General features: G+C 45.6%; 1 protein-coding gene across 1 annotated transcript; it reads right to left on the bottom strand.

The window, feature by feature from the left end:
• Positions 1 to 1484: 1484 nt before the first annotated feature.
• skila (SKI-like proto-oncogene a) lies at positions 1485 to 20083 on the bottom strand. The gene is made up of 8 exons (XM_018753687.2): positions 20000 to 20083; positions 16511 to 17799; positions 8165 to 8257; positions 7527 to 7612; positions 6747 to 6892; positions 5105 to 5361; positions 4535 to 4765; positions 1485 to 3490 (listed from the first exon to the last, which is right to left on the bottom strand). Exons 2-8 carry the CDS (start codon positions 17636 to 17638, stop codon positions 3254 to 3256), a joined length of 2178 nt encoding a protein of 725 aa, XP_018609203.1. The 5' UTR covers positions 17639 to 17799; positions 20000 to 20083; the 3' UTR covers positions 1485 to 3253.
• Between the last annotated feature and the right edge of the window lie 7532 nt (positions 20084 to 27615).

Below are 27615 nucleotides of genomic sequence, written 5' to 3'. Positions count from 1 at the left end.
AGGGCGGGAAAATTATTGAACTGTGTCAGATTGAAACCTAAACTGAAGGATTCATTGGCATGAACACTATGCTCAGTATCAGAAGTTACACATCAAAGCTCACATTCATCATTCTCCCAGACATTAAATGAAAAACATAGCCAAATGAGTGCTAAACTATATTGGGTTCTGCAATGTTGTCAATTCTTAAATATGTACAAATTGCAAGCCATTTACAAAGCCATAAAACTGCAACAGTTGCAGGGTTAGGGTTGATGCTGGGCCTGCAGGTACATTTACCCTTCTGAAAGTGAGTCGTTTTCATTTAGTCCTTGTGTTTTTAAGCTTCCGGATAAGAAAAACTACAGTGCAGTCTTGTATATAAAATTGTTTACACAATTTGACCACTACATAATTTCAGAAATAAAAGCTGAAACTCTCCAAACTATTTAAAAATAAAAAGCAGCATATACCCAACTGCTAGAGGTAATTACATGAACATAACTAATACTGAATATGAAATATAATTGCTGTAAACACATAAATAGGTACGCTATTAGAGTATTTCTACAATGGACTGCCCTCCTCCAAGCACAATTTCTGTAATTTAAGACCTTACATGAACCCAAAGCTATCTGAGAATACCTCCCTTACATGTAGGATTTTAAAAGATAAACTCTCTATTCAGCGGCAGCAAATATGCTCGCTTGCGCACAATCAAAAACAAGTGTCGCAACTCTTCCAGGTTACTCTGTATGCATTAAGAACAATAATAGAAAGTTTAAGACTAAAATCAGCTGACGACAAGTTCATTTCCTTCCACTGCATTTTATATTTAGAGGTCTTCAGTACAGGGATATCTATAATCTTGTATAGGGGAATGTAGGTGGTTTTTTTTTTTTTTTTTTTCCTTAGTCTCAATGTTTCTATAGTTCAAAGACCTTTCCTCAGTAGCAGGTGCTCTGCAAAAATATCATACAATAATTTAAATATTTTTTTTTTTTAAACCAGACAGAGAGGTGACTACAGGTTTGAATACACAAATACTAGAGTTTGTGGTATTTGCAGACTCTGTTGGCTTCAGTCTTTAAGGTCATTTTAAACAGCTTCAGGGGAAAAAAAAAAAAAAAAAAGGGGGGGGGGGGTAAATATACATTTAGTCATAAGTCTCATCTGAGTGGAGATCACAATAAATGATGGTTTAAAAAAATGCTTTCATTTTTCATGCATAACACTTCATACACAAAACAAACTACACTTATTTTCACAAATGTGACCAAACATTTTATAATCAATTACTCTATGAAAATCATATGTTCTGCTTTGTCATTTATGGTCCAACCTATATAACCTTTCCAAGAGTATTTGCAATAATAGTCAATATATTAATAAGTACTGTATATACAAAGCGAGTATAAATCTTTTGTTAATACATTAAATAATTTTAAAAGTTTACATATAGAACAAGTAGACATTTGCATCATAGCACTGAAACATATTGGTATTCATTTGAGAAATGAATATGAGCTGGTATGTTTTTACAAAAAATATGAAGAGATCTAGTGTTTGTGAATAAATTGACACAAATATTTGTATTGTAAAAGAAAGTTTGAGAATGGGGGTGGGATTTTGTCATTTAAAAGAAGGTTTTCAATACAGTGGTTTACATACAATGGAATGTTTCAATGAACTCTTTGCATATGCATAACTAGTCAGTAAAGACAGAACACTTCAATAAATCACTTATTTTGAGGTGATTACTTGTATACTACTATTAGCTACTGCTTTTGAGATGACACCATTATACTAGATAATTAAATGTTTGTATGAACATTATCTACCCATGTTCTCACATTACACATTTTTTGTAAATTTGGCAGAAGAGGTGGATGCATAAAGTCTCCTGGATGTGTCCAAAGATGGCAGAAGGTACAGATATGCTCTGACACAGCATCCCCCACCTCTCCCAGACATGCACTGGGGGGAAGCCAGTCTGTGGTCTCCCCAGTGCATTTCCAAAAGCCAGAAGTGACTGCCCACTGAGTCAGGATAACCACCATTAGGGCTCTAAAGAGGACAACGTGCCGACTCATTCTTTCCACCTCTCACCCACATTTTCATAACACGATGAACACTTAAAGAGGGGATAGAAAACAAAGCAGCAAAAACCAGCTTTGAAAAAATCATGGCAAAATAATGGCCTCAGTCAAGGACCTCTTTCTTTTCAAAGTTTGGGCCTCTTTTATGCATTATTATTAACTCATTCCTTACTTGCCTGGCGAAAGCCGAGCAAATAATTCCAGATAGCCAATGTGAACACGGCCATCACAGTCAGGTCTTCACAGTTCAGTGGGTAGGATGACCCAAAATGCAGCCATTTTGTTTTTACGTGGAAATTTCATTTGGGTTTCCAGATGAATGCAAGATATTCAATGGTCTTCAATCATGCCCACTTGTATGGAACTATGCTTAGGTCTTGTATTATTTTGACTGCTCTTTCCCTTTCTTGTCCATTTACAGCACCATCCTCAATACATACAGGTGCCCCAGGTCAAGCGACAAACATTCTCCAAACCAGCGGAAACAAAAAGGTAACGAAAATGCACAAAATCCACTCCAAGCAGCTGTGTCACACCAGACTGCATTTCTGGACCTGGATCACATTCCTAGGTACTGTGTGAACCTGAGACCAGGCATAAGGGAAAGGCTCTGAGTCATGATACTTCCTAAGAAATAGTCTACCTCAAACCTATGGGTAATGTTTTGCATTAATTCTGACAATTCCATGTTCTTTACCATGAAGCTTATCATACAGTTTTATTATATCTATCTAATCGTATTTTTCTTTGTGTTAACAAGTTAAAAAATAGATGTGTCCATGCTTTGCAGTTTCCTGCAGATGCTGGTGCAGAGCCTTGGTTGCATGTACAGAATCTAGGGAGGTGCCACATGTCACATAGCCCAGCAGGCTAGATGGTAAGGAAGTGATCCATGGCCAGTCCAACACTGGGTTATAGAGATCTGGAAGCAAGGAGGAGGGAGGATGAAGTTCCACCAAAAAGCAACCTCCTGCATGGGAAAACAGTGACATTCAAAAAAAACCCAGTGGGTAATAAAAGTTTAAATACTGTTGTGGGAACAGGGAACCCTCATCCAGGTCAAATGTTAAAGACAGTCAACAACAGAGAGTACGTTAACAAAAATGAGCTAGAAGGGAAATAAGTGACAGCTCTGCTTTTCCTCAATGGCATTGTTGGCATCTGTGGCAGCTATTCTAGTTCTGACCACCATCTTCGGCTGTAGCTGGGGGGTCTGTTGTCACAGGAGGGGGGTTCGTCAGCTCTGGCTGGGCAATAGGGTTATTCGGGCTGGCCGACTCAGCCATCTGCTGTCGAAGCTGGGCAATGACTCCCTCAAGATTCTCCCGTGCCTCCCTTTCACGCCGCAGCGCCTCCTGCAGCTCCTCACGGTCTGCCTCCGCTTGATCCAGTCTCACCCGCAGCTCTGTTAACTGCAGTGCAATGAGTGGGGAGGGAAGAAGGCATTTGGGTTAGTCACAGCGGATATATACAGGAGAAACGGTCACATAATGAGATAAAAGCAGGTTCAGACCAGGTGTTAAACAGCAAGATTGTTCTACTGCGTGGTTTGATATCCAACACTTTTAGACATCTTACAACAACCAATTATATGTCTGGATGTTCTCAAGAAAGGTAAAGCTGAATCCCTTGTTATCCCTTGGTCAAGGGTATGACGTTCCTCCTGGGATCTGAACCGTCAATGTTTTGGTCACAACTTTAGTTCTGCTGCCTTTCAACAATGAACTATGGTTTGATTACACAAGCAAGTAAAACACTGGTACCTTGTGTTACAAACATTTGGGCTGCAAATCTCTGAAGACCCCCCCCCCCCCACCAATTTAACCGCGTTCTGTATTTTTTCCCCCGTTTTGACAATGTGGTGAAATGACCTCCGAATCCCTCAGAAATGCCAAATCCATATCAACGATCAAGTGTATTAAAACATTTTTTGGATTCATTTCTCTTCCAATCTCCTGATAGCTACATATTTGTTCAGCACATGCTATTATCAATGTACTGACCATTTTAATGCCACTTCTACAAGCAGCTACTTGAGCACTGCACCACAAAACAGTGGCATCAAACAAACAATATCTACTTTGACAGCTGTGCGTTTGTATCTAAAGCTCTTTTGTTAAATGCACTTTATTTTCTGAGTGGTACATTGCTTAGGAGAAAAGCATCTGCCAAAGGAATTAATGCACGTATACACAATTAAGGCAAGCCAGACTATCTGCAAGTTGTACTGTAGAGGGCATTGTTGTCTCTAACCGTTTCCTTTGTTTCTAGTGAAGCTCTTATTTGGATAGTAAAATCAAGGTGTAAATCAGTCTGTGATACAAACATGGACTAATCGCAAGTACTGCATAAAAACAATTATTCTAACACCAGGGGCAGCCTGCAGAGAAGTGGGAAGGTCCTCATCTGTCTTTACTAGGCTTTCCAAAGTAACACCACTTTGTGGAAGGACATACCTGCGCAGCATAGCGGGCCTCCTGTTCTCCGTGGGCGTTGGGCTCGCAAGCGCAGGGCTGCTGTCTCAGCCGTTCAAGCCGCCTCTCTAGTCGTTGCTGCTCCTCCTGCACCTCCCCCATCCTCCGGGCATGCTCAGTGTGGGCTGCCTCCAGCTCGCTCTGCAGCTCGCTCCGCTCGACCGACAGCTCCCTGAGCCGAGCCGCTTCGCCCCCGCGCAGCGCCTCCAGCTCCTATCATGCATACACAGTGCCATCACACCTCTGTTGCAGTCACTCACATACGCTTGCACACACAGGCAGGAACGCGTATATCAGGTACATACAAACAACGTTAGCAACACGCAAACTAGCATGTTATTCCTTTTTGAATGCACCTTTGAAGGGCAGCTGAGTTCTACCTTGGGGAGAGTAAGAAGGGGAAGGGCACATCAACTGCAGTATAGCATGGACAGAAGTTACTACACCACATGTGTGCACTATCAGGATTATGGGCAAAAAAAGGCTCAGTTTTCTACCCCTAAAATAACTGCTAGTTATTCCATGGTCACTCACAGTAGGGGTTCCACTCACCATCTCCAGCTGTCTCTGCTTGTGAAGTGTGGCATTGAGCTTCTCCTGCTGTCGGGTGTACATCTGCACAATCTCCACCACAATCTTGTCCTTGTCGTCCTCCACACCCGCGTCCTTCGCCAGCGTGGGCGTGCGGGCCTTCTCGACCCGGAGTGTTTCCATGGCGACTGCAGGGGGTTCGAGCTCATCCTCGCACTCGCTGGCACGTTGGGTTCTGGCAGCCTCAGCGGGGGTGCAGGAGCTGGCCGTGTGAGTTTCTGGGTCAAGGCAACAGACAAACTAGTGAGCGAAGGGAAAGCATGTGTGCAAATACATATGCACATTCACACACTCCAAGAAACACTGAGGGTCACAGAGGACACAATGAAATACATAGACAGGCACTCTTGCGATTATCTCAAGCATGTCTGTGACTAATACCAACAACCCAGTGGGTGCATTTGTGAACACAGAGTTTCACGCTATCCACAGGACGATTTTGTCGTAACTTTCATTATGCTCACTTGTACATGACCAGACATGTCTCTTCAATAACAAATACTCCAAAAATCCCTCAAAGGTTACTTCAGCGGGTCCTCAATTACATGAGCATTAACTAGAAAAATTGCAATTTAAAATATCTGTACATATAAAATGTACTCATTTATGTGGATGATCTAACATTCCTGAAGAACATAAAGAACTGATAAGTTGTCTCATGACTACAACTAAATTCTACTGCTGATGCCCTCCACCTAAGCATATTACAGTCCATTATAGGTTCATTGGCATTAAACTCTGGAAAGAACGGAGGACAATACAAATTACAAAGGTTTTTGAGCTGAATGGAGACAGACTTCATGTGAATCACTTCCCTTGGCTGCTGAACACAACCGAAACACAAGCACCCAGTGACACAGCCAACAGCTACTCGGCAACCAAACGTTAAATAGGTTTTTTAAGGGGGGAAAAAATCCTGGCTGAGATCTGCATCTTTTTCTAGATACAAGAGTGGGTTTTCACAGCAGGTCTGCAATCCCAGCATGCCATGTCTGTGCGTGCGTGCGGAGGAGGCGTGAGGGAGGCTCAGCAGGGACTGGAGGCTGGCGGCTCCCCTCCCACTGACTCAGAGCTGTCTGCCTGTCTCTGTCACACGAGAGGTACTGACTCACAGGGGGGGAATGTGTGCGTGTGAGGCGGGGGGGGAGGGCAGCAGGGATAGGGGAAGACAAGAGTGGCCAAGAAACAGGATGAGGGAAGCGATACGGTAATATTGAGAAACAGACAGAATGAGGGACTGGAAAATGGCAGGAGAACCGGGGATTGGAGTAGGGAGTGGCATGCATAATAAGAGCTCTAGTGTGGCTCAGTTGTACACCTCACTCTCACCCACATCCCCTACAAAACCTACGCAAGCTTCCTCCTACTCCTATCACCCACTCACAGTGGAGACATGGTATGTTAATGGTCACACACACACACACACACACACACACACACACACACACACACACACACACACACACACACACACACACACACACACACACACACAGTGTGCTCTTCAAACTTAGATATCCATTAATCATTGCCAGCAGAAGGCAATGAAAGTGCTCTCTATTTGGGGAAGGGGAGGGGGGGTTTCACAAACCCCTCAACTGACCTGTGTCGGAGACTGGCCGTGCTCCACTGCGGTGGTGTTTGAGCAGAGCCCCCAGCAGCTCTGCACTGACATTGCCCTCCTTCCTGAGGGGGTGGGGCAGGGACACATTGGGTGCCACCACCTTGTCACAGGTGTACAGGTAGTAACTGAAAGAGGAATATCTAGTCAAAACCACAACAGTGGACAGAGGACACAACATGCACATTTACATTTATTCACTTAGCTGACGCTTTTCTCCAAAGTGCCTTACATGTTAAGGTTACAGTTATTACAAGCTATTACATGCACATGTAACTACTAGCTCAGCAGCATCAGAAGACTGAACACTCAACTACAGAGAAACAAGTGAGCTGTATTTGTGACTAGAAAAAGCACTGATTGTTAGCACCTTTGTGTCTTGAATATTACAGCTTGTAATCTTAACATAATGGTAGTATTATAAAGCAACAGAAGCCTTCCTAACAGAGGTTATCAGTGACAGTCATTTAGTCTTTACTGGAGCTCTAACAGTAAAGGAGGGAAAACATAAGTGTGGAAACTCTAACCAGTGTGTCTTACAGAAGACTGAGGTAAATAATGTGTGGCCAGACAAGTGTGGATTAATTCTGCAGAATCCTGGCACTTAGTCAGCCTGCAATGCATCTCTGCCTAGCCACCCCTCCCTTTAAAGGGCATTGTCTCTGTAAGCCACCTAATTCCTGCCCTAATCTGCTTTGCTGATACTTAGCGCAGTCTAACATCAGACGTGCACAGATGGATGCTGGGAAACAACAGCTTTACCTGGGGTGAATTATAGCCATATGGTTGGGCTCCTCTTTGATTTCAGGATACAAGCGGTTGAAAATTAGGGTCGGCGGAGTTTTACCCTGCGAAAACACCAGCATAAGCAATGAGACCAACTGAACTTGACACTGGAAGGCTGTAGGTTCAAGTGCAGGACAGCAGGTAATAAATAGGCCGGGGATGTGTAATCTGAAGGTTTCCAGTTCAAATCCAAGGATGTATTCTAGACTTAACTGGTTTTGTACATGCCCATGAGTATGCGTGGATAAAATTAATAGCTACACACAGTGTGTTTAAGCATAACGTAATGAGATTCTCTCCCAGGGAAGGAGACAGTAGCAAACAGAGTGGTGGTGGGGCCACAAGAGTGGGACATCCTATTGTAATGGTGAATAATTAAGAACACAACACCAGTCACAGTAAGGGGCATTAGGTGTCAAGGCTCACAACTTAGTGGGGCTAGGCTTGTTTCATGAGTGGGGGAGGGTGCTATGATTTCTGCATGGACAGAAAAGAAGGGGGAGGGGACACAAATTGTATAGGGTGAGAGGTCAGCTGTGCTATGAGCTTGCAACCTCTGCTTTGACCCCACACCCACCTCTCCCTTGTGGGGGAAGGGACAAGCAGACCGTTACCTTCCTGCCTAGGTCGCCATGTGGCAGCTTGTCCATGGGGGAGCAGAGGTTGAAGGTTGTGCCCCTCCCCAGTCCGTCTTCATCAGCAGTATTCTGAAAGAGAACAAGGCAACTGACTCTCCAGGGGACACAATAGGAAGGACCTCCTTAGCCACCCTGCCAGGTGTAACTCAGGACAAGACAGGTCCTTTCATCTAAACAAAAGACCTACTCTCTGAAGGGGGCATATGGAGCTGAAACGTTACCAGTACGTGTGGTCTGAATGATGGAACATTACTAGAGCTGCATACTAACTCAGTTAAGACCATTCACAATGTATGATACAGCTTGGGACCATCTAGAAAAACATACAGACACAGATAAAGATGTAGCCACACACACACACACACACACACACACACACACACCCCTCTTGCCACAAGTAACACTGCAATGAGCCTCAGGCTCAGACCCACCCACACACTGACTGCAATCAAGCTCTTTCTCCCAGGAAACAAAGCCGGCATTGTGATCCAGCACTCGTCTGACAGGTAGTGGTGGCGGTGGTTGTGGTGTTTGGGTAAAAACAAACTGGAGCACAAACTCCCATCTCCTACATACCTTGTAGCCACAAATGGAGAGGTGTAATGGGGCGAACATGAGTCTGGCACTTCCTATGGCACCGACTTCTTTTCAGCACTGTATCAGTTTTAACTAACCTTGATTTTTTTTAAATCGTCTTTATCTTTGAAGCCCAATGCAGTGCAAAAAAAAAAAAAAACCCCATAAAATACAAAGATAATCAAAACAGTTTCTGCTTTCTTGCACCAGTGATAAACATACTTGGGAATCAACTCCTACGTCTGCGTGTCAGTATGACTACGAGGTCGGGGGGAGAAGACGGGGTGTCTCTCCCGGATTGGAGGGTTAGCACCAGGGAGGGTAGACGACTAGAGAGAACAGCACTCCACGGATGATACTGAAGGGCAGCCCACATCTATATATCCTATAAACAGGCCAACGCTACACGGGACAGGAATGCAGTGCTAGAATAAGAGAATCCGTACAACAGGAAGCAACAAAGTTTCCCATGGACACAAGGGTGGCAGAGCAGGAGCAAGAACCAAAAAGCCAGAGGATAAAATTCTTAGCCGAGTTCAGTCTCCCCAAAACAAAGGAATCTGTGCTGAAGCTAGGAGGTAGCTGAAGCGCAGCTCTCCTTTCTGCTCTGTTTCGTGTTAGCGGCAAGTAAAATTCTTATTGCCAGCTGCCAACCCCAACAGGGCCCTGTAAACTCCCTTACATCCCGCATGCCAGCCTGCCTGACTCTTCAAAGCCTGCGCTGGCAGGGAAAAGGAGTGAGTCATTTCCACACCGGGGGTGAGCTCACGTCAGTCATTACTAGGCTGCCCACGTTGTCACACGTGTTACCGGCCGTCTGAGGCTGGCATTAAAAGCATTACCGGCTGTCCTACAGTTGCGTCACACGCATTGCAGCCAGGGCGCACACTTGAAAATTACACACTGCAACACACGCAGTCTGCTTTCTCCATGTATTATGACTATCTGGCTACCACATGTGTTACCATTGTAACATCTGGGTCACCTGAGTGAGTCAACACCTAATTTTTGACTGCAAAAGTCAGATTGTCACATCCTATCAAAGCAACTTCAGCTACTCGGTTTAACACAAAAGCTGCATGTTACGAACCTTGAAAGGTACCACTGCCACACCTGTCTGCATCCGTTGCATTATTCAATGCCTCACACGCTTCATGGTGCTCCCACTTCGACTTCTCTCACACACACACACACACACACACACACACACACACACACACACACACACACAATTACCGCACGCTTCATGCGTTGCTGCATACCCTGCATTAGTGCCATACAGGCAAGCATTAGTGGTGAGCAGCACCACTCTCCTTTCCCAGCAGGGACAGGCAGCGTACGCACAAAAGTGTACAAGGGCCCTCGGTTTGAAAAACACTCGCATACACATAACTGTCTGCCAATGTGGATTAGCATTCCAGCCGCTCACACAGCCCAGGCTGCAGCTGAACTCTCACCCTGCTGTTTTTAATCCCTCCGCAGTCTGCCGCAAGTCCCCCTCTCACGCACCTCCCCTCCGCCACCCACCTCCTCCCCCGATCTCGGGTCATTCCAGCTCCCCACCCCACACTCTCCCATCTCCCCTGCCCCCCCCTCAGCTACAGAGGTCATTCCTGCTCTCCCAGCTTCCCACCCACAGGAAAAGAACACATTCTGTTCCTGGCAGCCCTTTCCTTCTGCAGCCAGCACGTCCCTATGGTTCCCTCTAACAAACACCCACGCGGAAGACCAACACTTCAATTGCTTTAAACTATACGTGCACGGATGAAATAAGCCGACATGCGTGTTCAGATTCCATCTGCGTAGCAACCGGGATACATTGGTTGCTCGAAGTTACAATCGCCACAAGCGCACGTGGAAAGTCCTTGGGAGAAAAGCACACGGTTAAATTCCCAATGTGTGCCTGGAGAGCACTGCTGAAAATGCTTTCGGATCTAAAACCAAAGGTCTCTCCACCTTTATGCTGATCTCTTTATACTCATGCATTCAAACCTTTTAACCTTCAGATGAAACGGACTGAAAATCTCTCTTAGTTATACCCGAAAGCTCTCGCTCTCACAGCAACCAGGGATTCAGCCTCATCTGTTTCACAGCTCCCCCCGGCAAGGTGCGTAGCTCTGTGCGCTGGAACGCTGGCCGGCACGCTCTCGGTCTGAACCTGGAGAACAAACATGAGTCACGTCTACAAAAACACCCATCCAAAACCGCTGCAATAGTTTCACAGCACTGGTCTGCGAAAGGGGGAAGCACGCACGCTCTTGACGAAAGGTTGAGGCCACTGCTTGGTTCCAGCAGGATTGTGGCAGTACCTCAATTGTATGAGCTGGGCTTAATGGGGAATTTGTGTGTGTGGGGGGGGGGGGGGGAAACACACACCCCACAACACTTTCACGGGAGGAAAGGTCTTCTTGCTGAATATCTTCATACTCATCGAGAGAAGAGCTTTGCCAACCCCCCACTGCAGCTTGCCTGTGTGTCTGGAATGTCGCCTGCTCGCCCACCATCAACGGCTGCCGGCTGGGATGGGGGTACACAAAGCCTCGCCGCGGCCCCTTTTCATACCCGCTAGCATTCAGGCCGCGCACCGAGGGGCTCCCGTCCCCACGAACCCCGAGCAGGCCTAGCCAACCCAGTAAACAACCTTTTCTTTCGGCCGCTTCTCATTCCTTGCGGCTCAGAGACAGCCACGCCTCGTCTGTTCTCGCCCACATCCTGCTTCGCAGCACACTTCCTGAAGCTGGTCCCAGTGAGCACACTGACTGGCTGTGTCCTTGTTTATTTATTTGCTTTTGCCAGAGCTGAGGTAATTCAGGAAAGGCACTTACAGCTCAGGAGGGTGGTCTGCCACACTGCACCTTTTGTGTGAAACCTTTAATCTGCTCCCAGGGGCAAAGAGCTGTAGCAGCCGCTTGTCCCGTGTGTTCAGGCACTGGGCTGGCGGGGGGGGGGGTAAGTCTAACCGTGTCCTTCTCTGTCGCGCGCACACAAAATGAAGCAGAAACACGAACAGATACGATCACAGATATCCATATCCTTTTTTTACATCTGGGTTGCAGCATGCTTGTGACTTGCAGACATTCTGTCTAGACACTTGTTGCCGGCATCTTGCACAGGCAGACAGATGTCTGAGAGCCTGCTGTGCACCCTCCCCCCGCCACACAAGCACCTAGTCAAAGTAGGGAGGGGAAGCGGGGAGACAACATCCCCCCCCAGTTTCCGCGTAGCAGGATTACTAGCATGGCGGCGATTTTGCTGGAGAAAAACTGACGTCACTAGATCGTGTAAAGCTGCAATCCCTTGCTACTCGCTCAGAAATATGCAGGCAGATGCAATGTTCCCACCTGCTTCGAGCTCCTCGTCTTTACAGCGGTTTTTTAATGAACCCCATTTCAACGAACACCACTGCGTGTCACAGGACCGAGACGTTCTATTCCTCCCCCATCCTATACCGAGGCGCGGTAACGGGCACAAAGCCCGATCCACCAGCCTTTAGGTAGACGGTGTTAATAACCTAGATGCTGCAGCTCACCTCTCTAAGAAGCGAGCCTGCGGGTGGCGAAGAAGCATTCGGAGTACTGCGGCAGACACGCACGCAGCCAGGCGCTCCCACACACAGGCACGTCGGAGTCAAACTACCAATCACGTCCGTAGCAGCTCAGGCATATCCTTGTTAGACATGCAAGCAAGCAAAGAGACATGCCATGTGGTCAGTAATCATTAAGAGATGTATTTTAAAACCTCCTAGAGGTTAGTACCCACCTGCAGAACACTGCTGAACTTGGACAACATGTGAACTGCTCCCCTGCATGCTCCTGCACTGGAGGACACCGCGGAAGGTGCGGACGACAGCCAGCCTTGGCTCAGCCCTCCGGTACCATCTATCTGGACCACTGTGACAGACCTTACTGCAGTCCCACTTCCTATGCACTTCTCAAGTGCGTATGCGTGTCCTTTAGCAATTCAAATTCGGCCAACAACCAAATAAGAGAAAATTGAAAAGCAGCAGAAATGAAAAACAAAGCAAACATGTTAGCAAGACCTTCCACTTAAGAGACAGGTAAACTGTCTACACATCAACCTTTATGCCGCCTGCATGCACATCTCCATTATGCGCTGGAGAACATCTCCACAAAGCTGGCCCGCTGCAAACGTAGCTGGTGGAAGCATCCGTAGGGACTAAAGCGTGCACAATCGCGACACAGCTTCCTGGGATCTGCTCAGGCCTAAATGTACCCAACCATGAGGAAGTCAATCAAGCTGGAAAGACTGGGGAGACAGAGCTGCCTTTTAGATGCAAAACAACAAATTCCCTTTCCAAATAAGCTACCAATATCTCCCTGCCCCACACCACTGCCCCGTGTACTGCCCTAGTACACACACACACACACACACACACACACACAGCATAACTACAAACATCAGCTATTTACTACTACTCCTTACTACACAGTGCTTGGGTGAACAAACTAAGGATCATGTGTCACCCTCCTCTGCATGTACATGGAACATTTGAAAGCCTAGTGTTATAAAAGCAATCACTTCGAATCCAACCATTTACTCATAATGAAAACATGACGACAAAAGTCCATACAAGCGTAACCTGTTGGACTAAACAGTAGGTTAGTGATTCTAAATAAACAGGAATGACTAGATGTCCGTATGCAACCAGCTATGTTGTGTCTGTATTTATGATTTAGGTGGCCTTGTTTGCATACTCCTTGCATGACAATGGTGACCAGATGTCCTGAGCTGGACCCGCCAAACCCTTACCACAGTCCCAGAGGAATGCCAGCTGCAGCTGCTCCCTTGTCTGCACATGTTTCTCTTTCTCTCTGTGTGTGTGTGTGTGTGTGTGTGTGTGTGTGTGTGTGTGAGAGAGAGAAATGCAACCAAGCAGTTAGGGAAGGCTAGACAAGATGAGGCATACAGAGGGACAAAGACCCACATTATCGACACATGGATGTATAAAAGGAAAAAAAAAAAAAAAAGAATATATACGTATAAAAAGGTACACACAGATGCATACTGAGAAGCACATATGCATAGCAACAAAGTGACCAACAATGGCGCTGATCAATATGTACTGCCTGAGCTCTTTGACAGACACAGAGCAGTGACATCCATTTACGTAGGGACCAGATTAGTCACTCTTCCGCTGGCTACCTGTCAGCATTCACGAATGGGAAGCGGCGCTAGAGCCAGCGAAGGGCCACAAAACACGACCGTCTTGCCAAAACTCCAGACTAGCCAGTAAGCCCACCCTCATCGCTGTTCAACAGAATCTTGTGACCTGTACAAACAAACAGTTAGCCCCCCCACTAGCAGGACTGACCTAATACACACCTGCCACCCAATCACCAACTCTCAGAACTGGACCATGGGAAGGTGAGAGGAGGACAGGACAGCAGGTCCAACCTGCCTTACTGAAATCTCAATGGATATTGGACTCCACCCCATACGTGTTTTTTGAGAAACTGCCAGACATATAAAACAATCACATACTTCCTTATGGTTTTTACAGAGGCACAGGAGGGGAAATACTGCAACTCATATTTGAAAGCCATAGTTTTTTTCTTTTGCATATTACTTGCCCTATAGAGCCAGTACGGTTACACAGTCAGCACTCTTGCATTTCAGACCACCACCAAAACATGCAAACGACTCCCCATAGAATTACAATCCTGTCTGTCAAACTTTACCAACACTGATTACATTTCCAGGGTAATTCAATCATGAAATCAGACACTTATTATAGCGCTGCAAAGACATTCCTCAAGGCCTGCGATGGAGGCTACTCAAAAGCACTAAAGAGTGTATGAAAGGCAGCAGGTAAAAAGCAGAACGGAGTCCAGAAGGGTCTCTCTCTGTACGGTCAGCAGAGCCAGTGGCTGGCACTCTCTGGAAACGACACAGGACCCTGTGACAAAAACAAAGCGGCCCCTGACCCAGCACATCGCTGCTCAAGCAGCGTCCACTCCAGCTGGAAAATACATGTCACGAGACAGGAGCAGTGACCACGAGGGTGTCCTCACCAATGGACCACGCTCCTCCATCATTTCCAGCAGGGCTCAGCTGCACGCCGAAACTCCCCTTCCCAAACATCGCTGTCTGATACGACGGACCGGACCAGGCGTACGCAGGCAACACGCTTTTCACGTGGTTTCCGTTCACCTTTTAAAACAAACGTTTGACCCCTGCGAAACTACGACACGTAACATACGTATCTGAACACTTCTAAAAGAGTACTAAAAAGGAACAAAAACACTTTGACTAAGGTTCTGTGCATTTTTCTATTGCCATTTTCCAAAAACAAATTGGCCTGTTTTTAAAATATGTTGGTGTGTTTTGTTTAAAGTGTTATTTATAACGTGGACGTAAATATTTGCACACTTGTGTAAACTATTAAATACGGCAAGTTTCCGAAGGTTTAAGTACGACGTGCCATTTTACAACTCAAAAATAACCGTTGTAGGGTTTTCAGTTTTTCTTTTTTCAAATCCATCCATGTAAAAACCCACAAAAACTGAGAAAAGTCCCCTCTATTTGAATACAAGAGGAAACCGAAAAAAGTAACAAAACCGGCAGACAGACGTGTTGCAGGACCTGTAGTTAAGATCCTTACGCAGTGGGGGAAAGGTTCGTTTGCAGGTCGTTCCGATTCGCGTTCAGCAGGTTTGGGGGGTTGCTAACAGGGATAAAGGCCGGGTTTACCAACTGCAGACGGTTAAGGTGAGGTCAAACCATTGCGGTCCAGACACGTCTGACTGTCTAGAAGGCTGCGGCGCTCTGACGCGATTACAACATGCTGTGCTGAGGAAGGAGGGGTGCATGGTTCAACGGCTAGACGAGACACCAGACGGCATTTCCGGCATGTATTTACAGCTCTTGCGCACAAGGCTCTCCCGTGCAGAGGTTAGCCCAGACGGCGCCTAGCACCTGCGCTTGCTGCGAAGATCTGTGGTACATTTACATCTGCTGCTGTCTAAACACACGCATTAACTTACTGGGGATACAGCAGCACTTTACTGACTGCAACATCCAACAACTCAAGGGACTCGATCACAAATCTATTACTGCGTATCTACAGCGCAAAGGTGGTGCAGTGACAGCAAGGGGTAAAACAAAAGGTTAGTAGGACTTTAGAAAATTCATCATACTGTTACATAAATTTAATTACAGAATCATGCTGCAAAAAAAAAATTGGTCATTTGACTAATTCCCTCACTGGTTCAAGCCTCAGACTCCGGTGAAATGAAGCAGACATTAACCCTGTAAAACTTCTGCACGATCCACGGCCGTTTGGAAGACAACGGATTTCCTCCCTTGCAAGAGACAAAACAGGCGAAAGCTGAATGTGATGAAAGTATGTCTGGACAATTGTTAAGAGAGCCAGAGTTCATCTGCTTCCCCCGGCCTTTGGCCTTCCGACCAGCTGGACAGAACCGCCAGACAAAACAGAGAGCAAGGCACCTGGCTGCCGCTAACCGCCTTCTCACACTCTCTGGGTCAGCTCCAGCTTAACAAAACACCCACAATAAAGAGTGCTTCTCCAGTCAAGGCTATTCACAAAAAAAAAAAAAAAAGTAAGCAACCTGTCCCAGCAACTGAGACCAAGGAAACCCTTTCCAATCTAAAATTTCTCAGCCACTTCTGCTCATTTTGCACCAAACACCCAGAACACGCAAGTCACACAGGGCCACACAACATAAATGGCAACAAGAAAGCAAGGGGAATGTTGGGTCTTACCTTGTCCAGCGTGACCTTCAGCTGGTAATGGAATTTCTCCTTCATCTCCTCAAGTAGCTGCTTAAGCGGAGCCTCTTCCGCGGTGCCCAGATACTTGCGTCCAAGCTGCAGGTAGCAGGGCCACTTGGCCGAATCAAAGCCCCAGTGGCAGGTCCTCTTGTCGGGCGATTTGTGTGAATGCATCACAAACTTCTCTGGGGAGAAGAGCAGCTGGCACTCCAAGCACTGGATGCACGGGGCCTCGGGCTGGGTGTAGAACTGGGGTATAAAGAGGCCCTGGGCCTTGCCCAAGCACTGATGCTCTACCTGGAAGCTAGCTTCACTCTCCTTCAAGAGACCCTGAGCAGGTAGCTTGAGGGTCGAATCCTGAGGGAGGGCGTGACCAGGCCGCAGCAGGGCATTGCAAAGCCTCTGGGCATCAGTTAGCGTGATGAGCCCACAGGAGGGAGCATTGAAGGGCAGAATGCCCAGCACCTTGAGGATGTGTAGCTGCTCAGCATCACAGCGGGAACAGTAGACATAGAGTTCATCGCACACTGCATTGATCTGCTGCAGTGAGAAGTCACGCAACACTGAGTTGAGCACCTGGGGCAGGCAAAGTCTCTTCTCACCCCCTACCACAAAGCAAGAGATGGACTCACCCTCTAGCAAGGAGTGGGTGAGTTCAGTAGAGCTGTCACAGGGCACCAGGAGGGGCCCCCCTCCCAGCACAGGCGGAGAAGGTAGGGGTGCCATAATGCCGGTGGAGGATTCCTGTCCGCTGCGGGCCGAGAAGGCAGCAGGCCCCCCCAGCGAGCTCTGGCTGCTTAATGTGAACTGGGCCAGCGTGTGTTTGAGTCCAGGACTAAGATCCAGGGCCTTGGCGCCGCAGGTTGCCAAGAGCTGCCGCTTCACACTGCCATCGCCTCCCAAGCTAGAGTCTCCGGGACATTCTTCCACACGCTCTTTCTTGACCTTGGGGGTCCTGGGAGAAGACTCCACGAACCTCCGCTTTAGGTTGATCTCAGCCATGACTCTCTTCTTGATTGGTGCATCTTCAAGCCTCTCTCTATAGGGCCTCTGTGTGCTGCTCTTTAATGAGGTCAAGTCTTTGAAAGCAGTTTTTAAACTGGTCTGAGTACTTGCCATTACAATATTCCGATATCTGCCTCTCTGCAAATTTCTCTTCCTCCTTGGAGTGCACAGGTCTATTTCATGTGTTGTTCCCCACCTTTCAGAAGTGACACATCTTCAGATGTTCAGATATGTACATAGCTGTGAGGATTTGAGCTGTTCAACTGTACTGAGTCCTGGAAAAAAAAAAAAATTGACACAAGCTGTAAAGAAAAAAAAAAAAGCCCCCTCAAGAGCAACACCTCACTGTGCTTTAGAAGTCAGATCCTAGTTCGCACAAGAGTGTCATGATCCGCAAACATTTTCTTAACATCTTCTAAAGAATGCGAGCAAAGGATGAAACACTAAACTGGGGGAAACAAATGTGACAGTGTGACATTTATAATTTTATTCCATGAAAAATGAAGCCCTGTATAATTAGTTATATAACCAAAATAACCAAAGCACAAGCACTACATTTAAATATTAACCACCTACAAACCATCATCATAAATACATATCGGTCCACAAGTAACAACCAACCAGGTTAAAGTGAACCATTATTTTAGACACCACTTTCGAGTCTTGGGGAAAACAAATACAAACAATGCTCAGACATACAACCCAATTAATCTGGATACAACTGTATGGATGAGTGACCCAGTGCAAGTAGTGTATCTAGCAGTGTAAGTCACCACGGTGAATAAGGTTTGTGGGCTCATAACACTATATAGAGTTCATTGGAAGTCGCTTTGGAGGAAAGCATCTGCTAAGGAAATAAAATGTAAATGTAAACCGCTCAACGGTTTCCCATTAGACCAAGTTCACGTCGGTGGCCAGCTCTCCTTACCCATGCTGACATTACGGAATGGATCTTTCTCAGCAAACCACGGACGCTCGTAAATAAGTGGAACAAACAACTGTTCTCATTCAGCACGAAACACTTTTTAAAACCACAGGGGTGTGCAAGACAGGGTTGGGTTTTTGGAGGGTGTGGGTGACAGTTAAAATGCAACAGAAACACTCGAGTATGTAATATCAGGAAAGCAGTATGAGCCAACTGCAGACATGTGTACAGTTGGCTACAATTAAACAATGTCCTTATTTAACTACAACTCCTACTGCTGTATTTTAAAAAGACGGAAGTTTAGAGCAGCAGGGTGGGTTGTTGTTGCCTTGCTTGTAATGTGAAGGTCCTGCCGTGGTACCTGTTCTCAGGTACTTACCTCCACTGACTTTACCCTAGCCTGCAGTATAAACGGGTACATCATCATGATTGTACACCTAGTCTAGCGGAATTAAAAAACAGAACCGTGATCCATCCGAAGGAAGGGTAGACTCACTGGTGTGGACACTATTATAACTGGCGAAGTGGAAGTGAGGGAGCGGAGGTCACACGCAGTTCAGGGTCTAGACACTCCATCATGATCGTGATTTCAGGGAGCTGATCACCGCGGTCTGGACGGAGGTTCGAACGGGTTTCCCCAGATGAATGAACATCCTGCCCTCCACCGTGTGGGACCCGGGTCCCGCGGGACACCTCCGTTCGCCATGGAAACGCGCTCGGGACAGTCGGTGTCCGCCAGCCCGGCAGCCGCCGCTCTTCGCCGCGCCGCCGGGGCTCTTGGGGGACGTGACCGCGCCGCGGCTCGTTCGCCAGCCGACGAGCCGCCGGAGCGACGCTGCTCAGGTCAGGGATGTTTCCGAGCCAATTCGGGGCACTGCTGCGCTCGTTTGAGCATGATTTTTTTTTTTTTGCAGATTCCGCTGTGCGCTTAACCGGCGGAGAAGAACCCGTTATCTTCTTCTCCGCCCGCCCGGCGCTCAGTAGAACCGCGCGATTCCGACACGCACCGCCCGCGCGCCGTCTCGCGTTGACTCGAGCAGCCGGTCGCTCGCGTGTCTCCGGTCGACCTCGCGGCTCGGGCGCTTTTTTCCGACGTTTAAAGTAGGCGGAAAGGCCGTTTAACGCGCTAGCGGTCGCCGGATGGCGGAGGTCTTCCTCCCACAAACGTGCCTTTTTAAATCCCGTTCTACCACGGAAGGGTCGGAGCCTCGGAAAACCCGTCACCCTCCGATTTCCTCACACGGAGTTCGCACAGTTTTACTTCACCTCGCTTTTAAGGCAGTAATTTAAACACAGGCGGCTGGAGGCTAACAGAACAGTTCTCGAGAGCCAGTTCGTCCCCAGCGAGCCCGAAAGGATCCTAACCGATCATCAGCGGCGGCAGCAGCAGCCAGCTACTACTAGGTCTCCGCACGTCCTCGGTGCGCTGTAAATGTTTAAAATAGGCGCTAATTTTTCCCCCACACACAAACACCAGAAGCAATAAAGCGATCAAATGAACGAAATTAACCCGTGTTATCTGAGAATCGAAGGGTAAAAACCAGACTTACTTGAGGAAGAGCGCCGTGTAACCCGCCGTCTCAGCGTCCCTCAGCTCTGTCTGACCAGAAACACCCCGGCGGCGTCGGCGCGTCGGAGCGCAGCCCGGCCGTGACGTCACCCGCAACACAACTGGGCATGTCACGGAAACTGCGGGGGTGTCCGTCTGTCTCGCGGTCTGGCCCCGTGAATGTCTGCAGTGGAGCGCGGGGGGGGGGAAGAGGGAGGGGAAGCCGCGGGACGGCGCCGCGTCACACGTCGTCTGTGCTCGCAGTTCTCCGTGCTGTCTTTACTGGGTTACGCATTAACCGAAACAATTTGTTGAAATAGGTTATAGCTGTTTCCTCTAACTCCTTTGATTTCTACGCGATGAAATGACAGTCAAGGACATCTTTTGGGGATATGTTTGTACAGCCCAGGCCGCGCCAGCTGCCGGGTTTCTTGGAACGAAAAGAAGCCTTTTTTCAGATCTGGGTTGCGTTCGTTAGCGAAGCCCACACGTTTCCCTCACAAAGGAGCTCCACACGGAAAGTAAAGAGCATTAAAACGGCCCTTCTGAATGTGAACCACATCAAATAACTCGCACGCACTTGATGAAATGTCGCGGCGCTGCTCGGGGCTTTTTAAGACTAAACTAAGCGGTATTGTCATCGTTTTTTACCACGTACACGCATTTTTATGCCTTGCCTGAGGTAAAGTTTTCAGGTACAGGTAACTGCGAAGCCCCCATCCTCCAGCCCCCTCTCCGCCGCTGTATTTGTTTGCCTATATTATATATAATATAAAACGTACATTCATTCGTCTATAACATACCATGATGACGCGTGTTCCAAAGCTCAGTCACGATCAGCGGAGATAATACTTTTCTCTCCAGTCAAGGTCACTCTTCTAGCTGTGACTCAACAGCAGTTACTGTTTTGGGGCTTTTTTTTTTAGGTTTTTTGTATCTGCGCACATTATGTAGGTCTCTCTGACATGTTAGCAATAAGATGGGAAAATATGGGCCCTTAGAAGGAGGGACCCTCACACACACACTGTCTACAACCACTTGTCCCAAGCTGGGTCGTGGCGAACCAGAGCCTAACCCGGCAGCACAGGGCCGGAGGGGGAGGGGACACACCCAGGACGGGACGCCAGTCCATCACAAGGCACCCCAAGCGGGACTCGAACCCCAGACCCACCAGAGAGCAGGCCTTGGCCAAACCCGCTGCACCACCGTGCCCCCTCCAAAGCAAATGTGCTCTATAGCTCATATTCCACAACATGCTTAGCGTGACAAAATCTTATTTACTCGTTTTGGCATTATAAAAGCCACAAAACAGTTACAAAGAAAGGCGTCTAATCCCAGCTCCTTACAACAGTCGTTTATATAGGTGCCACCTTTTTCCAACATTTACATTTACGTATGTTCTTATAGCTTTTCCAAAGCGACGTACATCACAGAGAAAAATACAATGAGAGTATTACCTCATTACATTAGCTTTAGAAGGATTTGACCGTTTATACAGTGCGCCTTGAAAGTATGTGAACCCAAATGGGACAGTCATTATTTGTGTAAAAATATTAATAGAAAAAACCGAATAATATCAGTATTAAATGTTAAAATAAACTTAAAATGAATAAACGATTATGGTTTACACACATAATTCTACTTACCTGCTTGGTTTAACCGATGGAACTTGGGGTTCACACATGATTTCCTCTAAAGCAACATATGGAATTGATAATGACACACCTGTTATGTCAGTTGAGAAATACTGCTTATGATTAAATAAATTATCAGTGAAAATAAGGGAGACAAGGGGTTCACATACTTTCAAGCAGCACTGTAGTATTATTACTGTATCAATGCAGAGTGAGTGCCTTGATCAAGGTCAAAAAATACATTTAATAATAGTAAGATGTATAGATTCAGTTTTAATCTTTGTGAAGTGCTTGACTTTTTGGGGTTTTGACCAAGGGTGCTACAGCTGGAGTAGGATGTAAACTTGTAACCTCCAGGTTGCAAGAAGACAGCGATTAGCGCCATTACTTTGCAATCAATGGACCCATGTTCAAATCTTTTTAAAAATTAAACTGAAAATGGCATTGAAATTATGTTAGTAGAAATGTTGTCAGATGTGTTATGAAAACAAATCTGAATGCATCAAGTCCGGCAGCTATGTGCAGCAGTAATTGATTTTTTGGAGTCAAATCACTATAGTTTCTCTGTGGTGGTTAATTAATCTCTCTGCTATTATTACTGTCAGTTGCCCATTTAAAGCAAACCATGAAAGTCTTCATGTAGAAAGAAGCTTTAAACAGTAAAAATAAACAAGTCTGTTATTGAGCTTTTCTGAGTTGATATGTTACCTGTTTTACAGGGAAAGTGTACATCTGTGGTTATTCTAATTTGAATGTGGAAGGTGGTCCTGTTACAGGATCATTGTAAGGCACTTAAATAACTCTGGTTCATGTTTTACAGGGTGCGCTTTTGGCTGTAAATTCTATCTCTGCTTAACTCAGGATGTGAGCTGGCTTATTTCTATTCCTGCAGATGCTGGATTTCTTCCTTTACATCTTCAGTTGCTATATGTGTACAGAAAGTAGGTGCAGGGGGTTATCTATAATGCATCCCAGTCCTTCTGAAGCTACTGCTGTCTCTGAAACCACTCATATTTGCATCACATGAAGTCGATGGATAACTTCACAAAATACTGTATTTAGTTTTTTATTTAAACCTGGTTATTACTTTCCAGAAATATATATTATAATAGTGAGTAGCTTTATACATTTGAAATAATAACTCTCAGTATTCCTCTATTCTAATTAATCATTGTTATTCCAAATCAATGCATCAGTGTTGCGAAACAATGGGTAATAATGAGTTAATCAATGATGGTGTGCCAGTAGTAAAGGTTTAGCGCTGATTTCTTTGCTAAATGGAACGTTGGTATAATTAATTTGTGATGTCATAATGTAAAATGAACTTTTGTGAACTTTTCAATTTAGTTCATGCCTGGATTCATTTGCCTGTGAATAAGTGTGGTTTGTTTACATTTTCTCAAAGGCTTAGCCTGCTCCTGTGCTAGATTCTTTTCTGTCATGACACGATGTAATGCAATGTAGAGCATATACCCCAGTGCAGGGCAGTTCAGTGTGGTGCAATGTACTGGAGCCCAGGGTACAATGGTCACGGAGCAGGAGCATAAACATCCGCAGAGCACACCTGGAGCATGAAGCTAGGCTGAAGCACGTGTAGCACCAAGTCACTGAAGGTGGATCGGCATCTCTCACCTCCATATTTCATCAGTGTCCTCAAGAAACTGCTCTTTGGGTTGTGACCCAAAGCAAAAAAGTGCCTCCTATCGTGATATATAAATAAATAGCTAAATAATAAAAAAGTTCAGCTATTTTCTTGCAAAAAGAAAAATTCCTTGTTTATATTTCTCTTCTGCCCCTTCTACATTATACTTTGCTGATGCTTCTCTGCAAAGCAATTTATAGCATTAATTTACTTACAATTGTTTACCCATTTATAGAGCTGGGCAATTTTTTTACTGGAGCAATTTAGAGGTAGTACTGTACCTTGCTCAAGGGTACTACAGCTGGAAGTGAGTTTGAAACCTGCAACCTTTGCGTCCAAAGACAGCAGCTCTAACCACTACACTACTAGGTGTCCCTGCTGTAGGAAGAGTGGACTGTAGCACAACAATTTCAAGGTATTCATCGAGTACATACTCAACAACAAAACCTGAAAACTTGAATTTCCTATGGCTTCTTCCACTGTGAATGCAGATGAGCGTCGCTTTGAGAACAAAACAGATACTTACAAAACCCGTTTCGTAGCTTAAATGGCAAACATTGCATTGCTTCTGCTCAGTCAGTGCGAACATTGTAACTTCCTGTGAGTTTGAAGAGCCTCACGCAAAAGGACGCGTTCACCTGTGTGTAGCCTCTTAACCCCAGAGGTTCATTTTTTAAGAAGTCACGTCTGCTTTTGACATACTCAATTTTAGAGCATATCAGTTGCAAAATCTAGCGACGAGATCACATTTCCTACTATTGCAACTGTTTTAGTATGACAAAGGACAACTGAGTGATTTATTGATCATCAATCAATTAATCAGTCTTTCTTACTTCCTTGTCTGCAAAAGCTGCAAAGAGAAGGTAACAATTGCAGCTAGTAGTGCAGATTGTAACGTGGTTTTTCATAAAATGAGACCATCACGAACACAGCTGAACGCCGAGAATGGAACTGCAGTTCAGTTCTTGAGCTGGGCCACGGACTGGATCTAACAAAGCACCGAAAACGGTTACTGAAAAAAGTCCGATCATTTGACAGCCAGAGAAAGGAGCCGCCGTGTCCAAAGCTCATCATATTATCCTATGATGCAAGTACTATATTTCCCTCGAGTTGATTTGCCAGTTTAGCCTATGCTCAGTCATCGCAGGACTACACAGCTATCATTGCCTCATCTGCGTGGTTGCAAACAGGTCTTCTGTGCTGTCAAGACCACCGTGTGGACGAGCGTAATTCTGATGGACGGATCATATCGATCATCCTGTTTTCGTTATCCTTAGGATTACAGAGAGAAACTGCAAGCGATGCCTTTAGACTTTTCAGGGGACGTTGGTGAATAGGGGAACGGAAAGTGTATAGTGGTTTTTACTCAAGTAGTCTACCATCGATTTGGCTTTCACCGTGTTCATGTGGCTTATTGCAGGGCAGCGCAGAAGAAAAAACACACTGACAATACAGCACCCATTTGCCTCAGACCTCTTATACGTACATTTTTAGCACTGACCACAGAGCAGCTGAAAAATAGCTGAAGCAACAGCAGCACACAGAATGAGTGAACCGTGAAACGCTGGCCCTGGGAAACACTTAAATGTAAATTTAGCGCCGGTTGCTTATCTGCACGTGCCACGTATCCTCTCCTTCCACAGCCTGGACCAAGGACTTTGCTGCTAAAACGCAGGCTAGACTGTGAGGCGGGCACTTTGGGGAGGCAAGTTCAGCAGAAGATATGAAGTCTGACCTTCTGCTTCGACAGGAGACGTGGGGTTAACTGCAGCCTTTGCTTCGTGAAAGTGAAGTGGCTTTGCTATCTCCAGCGGCAAGGTATGTTTATGTTTGCGTCTATATATATATACACACACATAGAAATTACAATTAACTATTAAGCGGTTTCGAGGGGGTGCGGTGGCGCAGTGGGTTATACCGCAGTCCTGCTGTCCAGTGGGTCTGGGGTTCGAGTCCCACTTGGGGTGCCTTGCGACGGACTGGCGTCCCGTCCTGGGTGTGTCCCCTTCCCCCTCCGGCCTTACGCCCTGTGTTGCCGGGTAGGCTCCGGTTCCCCGTGACCCCGTAAGGGACAAGCGGTTCTGAAAGTGTGTGTGTGTATTAAGCGGTTTCAGTCAATGTGTGTCTGTGTATTATATTGTAATTAAGGTTAGGTAAATGACTCTTATATATTAATATAAAGTAAGATTACTTGAGAAGAATAAATGGCAGATTGCTGGAACTGCTGAGCAGGAACATATCTAAGAAGACATACATACTCTACATAATGACTTTAATTTAGCATATAAAAACTCCACATAATCTACTGTTACGACCCAAAAAAAACACACTTCACATGCATATCTAAAAGTGGCGCTTTTATCTTCAGCGACCCGAAAAACAGATGATCCTCATTTAAATCCGCTCAAAACTTCAGATGTTCAATACCTAACGACATTTGTGCGTCTTTGCATTGTTTTGTAATTTATAATTCACAAACTACTACCTATTCTGTGGTCCACCCAGCAGTTTTGAGGATTGCTCAAGCAATGCAACAGTATTTATCGAGGAACTATTGGAAGAGTGACATTTTTTGTTCAAGGTTCAAACCCCCTCCAAGAGAAATTTGTTCAGTTTGATGATCTCTGGGGTCTCTTCTTTGTTGAGTACATGAGACTCTTGACATGTACAGTCCCTGAGGAATGCATATAGTTCACTGGACTTTCAGTTGTTGTTGTTTCAGACAAAGCTGACAGCATGGAGAGTAATTCAGATATTCCCATTATTTCTATGTATATTACTAATGTGCATCTCTGGTAGGATATTTTACTGTAGATTTTTGCTAAGATGTATGACAGTAGTGTGGTAGGAAGAAAAGACTCAGTTTTGACATAGTTTTTTTTAAACACAAAATTAATTTAATACATGTCCCTCACATAGGATATACTAAAATGTGTTTAATACTTGTAAGGCCAGTATGTAGGTGTTCACACACATGAAAATGTTGATTTTCAAATTATATGACTATTTAATTCCTGAGATCTCTCTCATTAACAATGACAAGTCTTATGATACGCTGTCAAAACACGCAACCCCCACCTCATCCACCCACCCGCCTGGACCAGTACATAGAAATATGACAGCCAAAATCCTTAATAATCCAGATATTAGATTAAAGGATGCCTAGTTATATACTTCAGACTAAGGTAAAAAATTTATGTTGGGGCAGCCAGCCTGTTCAGGCATCAAATGACATAATCCTAATGCCTCCAGAAAATGTTGTAATTGCTACCTAATTTAAAATAAAAACAACATAGAGATTTAACTATCCAAATAAGAACTTTGATCCAATTACGGGTGTAAAGTGGGAAATAGCATGTCATGTGGCCCTTGAGGATTGGGAGCTGTGTTCCTCCAGCCCGAGGCATAAGCTGCTACTATATAGAGGAGGTTAGAATCAAGAACCCACTATTGTTGTTGGTTCTGACTCCATATGAACAGTTTATTTCAGGTCTTTACAGCAATAGGAAGTTGTGCAATTCAGTTTTTTTTTTTTTCTAATTGAGAATAAATCCCAGCCTTCAGAGCCTGCAGTGAACACCCTGGCTTTACAGCAGACACACTGCAGTTAGGTGTGAACATTTAATATGCACAAAAAAGACAGTCTCAGACAGCAGAGCGATCACCTCGGAAAAGCTGCAGTACAGATTTTATAGTCCGTTCTTTTAATACTCACTGACATATCCTTCTCTAACAGGATTGATTCATAATGCCTCAAAGTGGTCAAATGACAATGCCTATAGGTCCTTGTTTTTATTTTGAATTATTCTCAGACATTTCCCCAATGAACAAATCATTAAACAAGGGCTTTCATAAAATATTTAACAGCATGTGAATAAAAAAGGCCTAAAAAGAAAAAAGTTTTAAACAATTTTATCGTCGTTGCTTATTGGTTTGTCGATTTGGAAGGTAAGAAAAAAAAGTTGCTGCAGGAAAAATCTGTGAAGGCATGAGCTCTCTCATGAGCTTTAGAAACACAATTTGATCCAGCAAAGTACTGTATTTCCTCACTCCGTCCTGTGCTGTTCAGCAATGTCTTTTTTGTGTTAACCTCCTGGTCGAGTTTTTCCACTGCGTTACTTGTGATTAAACAATGCAGTTCTCTCAATGGATCCCTGCACCCCGAGATACATACTGCAGAACCTCTCCAGCAGCACTGACCAGAAAACAGGCCTTCCCCAACTTCAATGCGAAGGAAGGATTCGGTTTCAGCCACACTGTGACTGCCATCTGGGAGAGACGGAACAAGGCTTCTCATCCTGCACTACAGTCTGTGAGCCAGAGTCACCTACACTGATGTGA

Source organism: Scleropages formosus, chromosome 3 (assembly GCF_900964775.1).
Source record: "Scleropages formosus chromosome 3, fSclFor1.1, whole genome shotgun sequence".
NCBI lineage: Eukaryota > Metazoa > Chordata > Actinopteri > Osteoglossiformes > Osteoglossidae > Scleropages > Scleropages formosus.
This window is presented reverse-complemented; position numbering and strand designations above follow the sequence as displayed.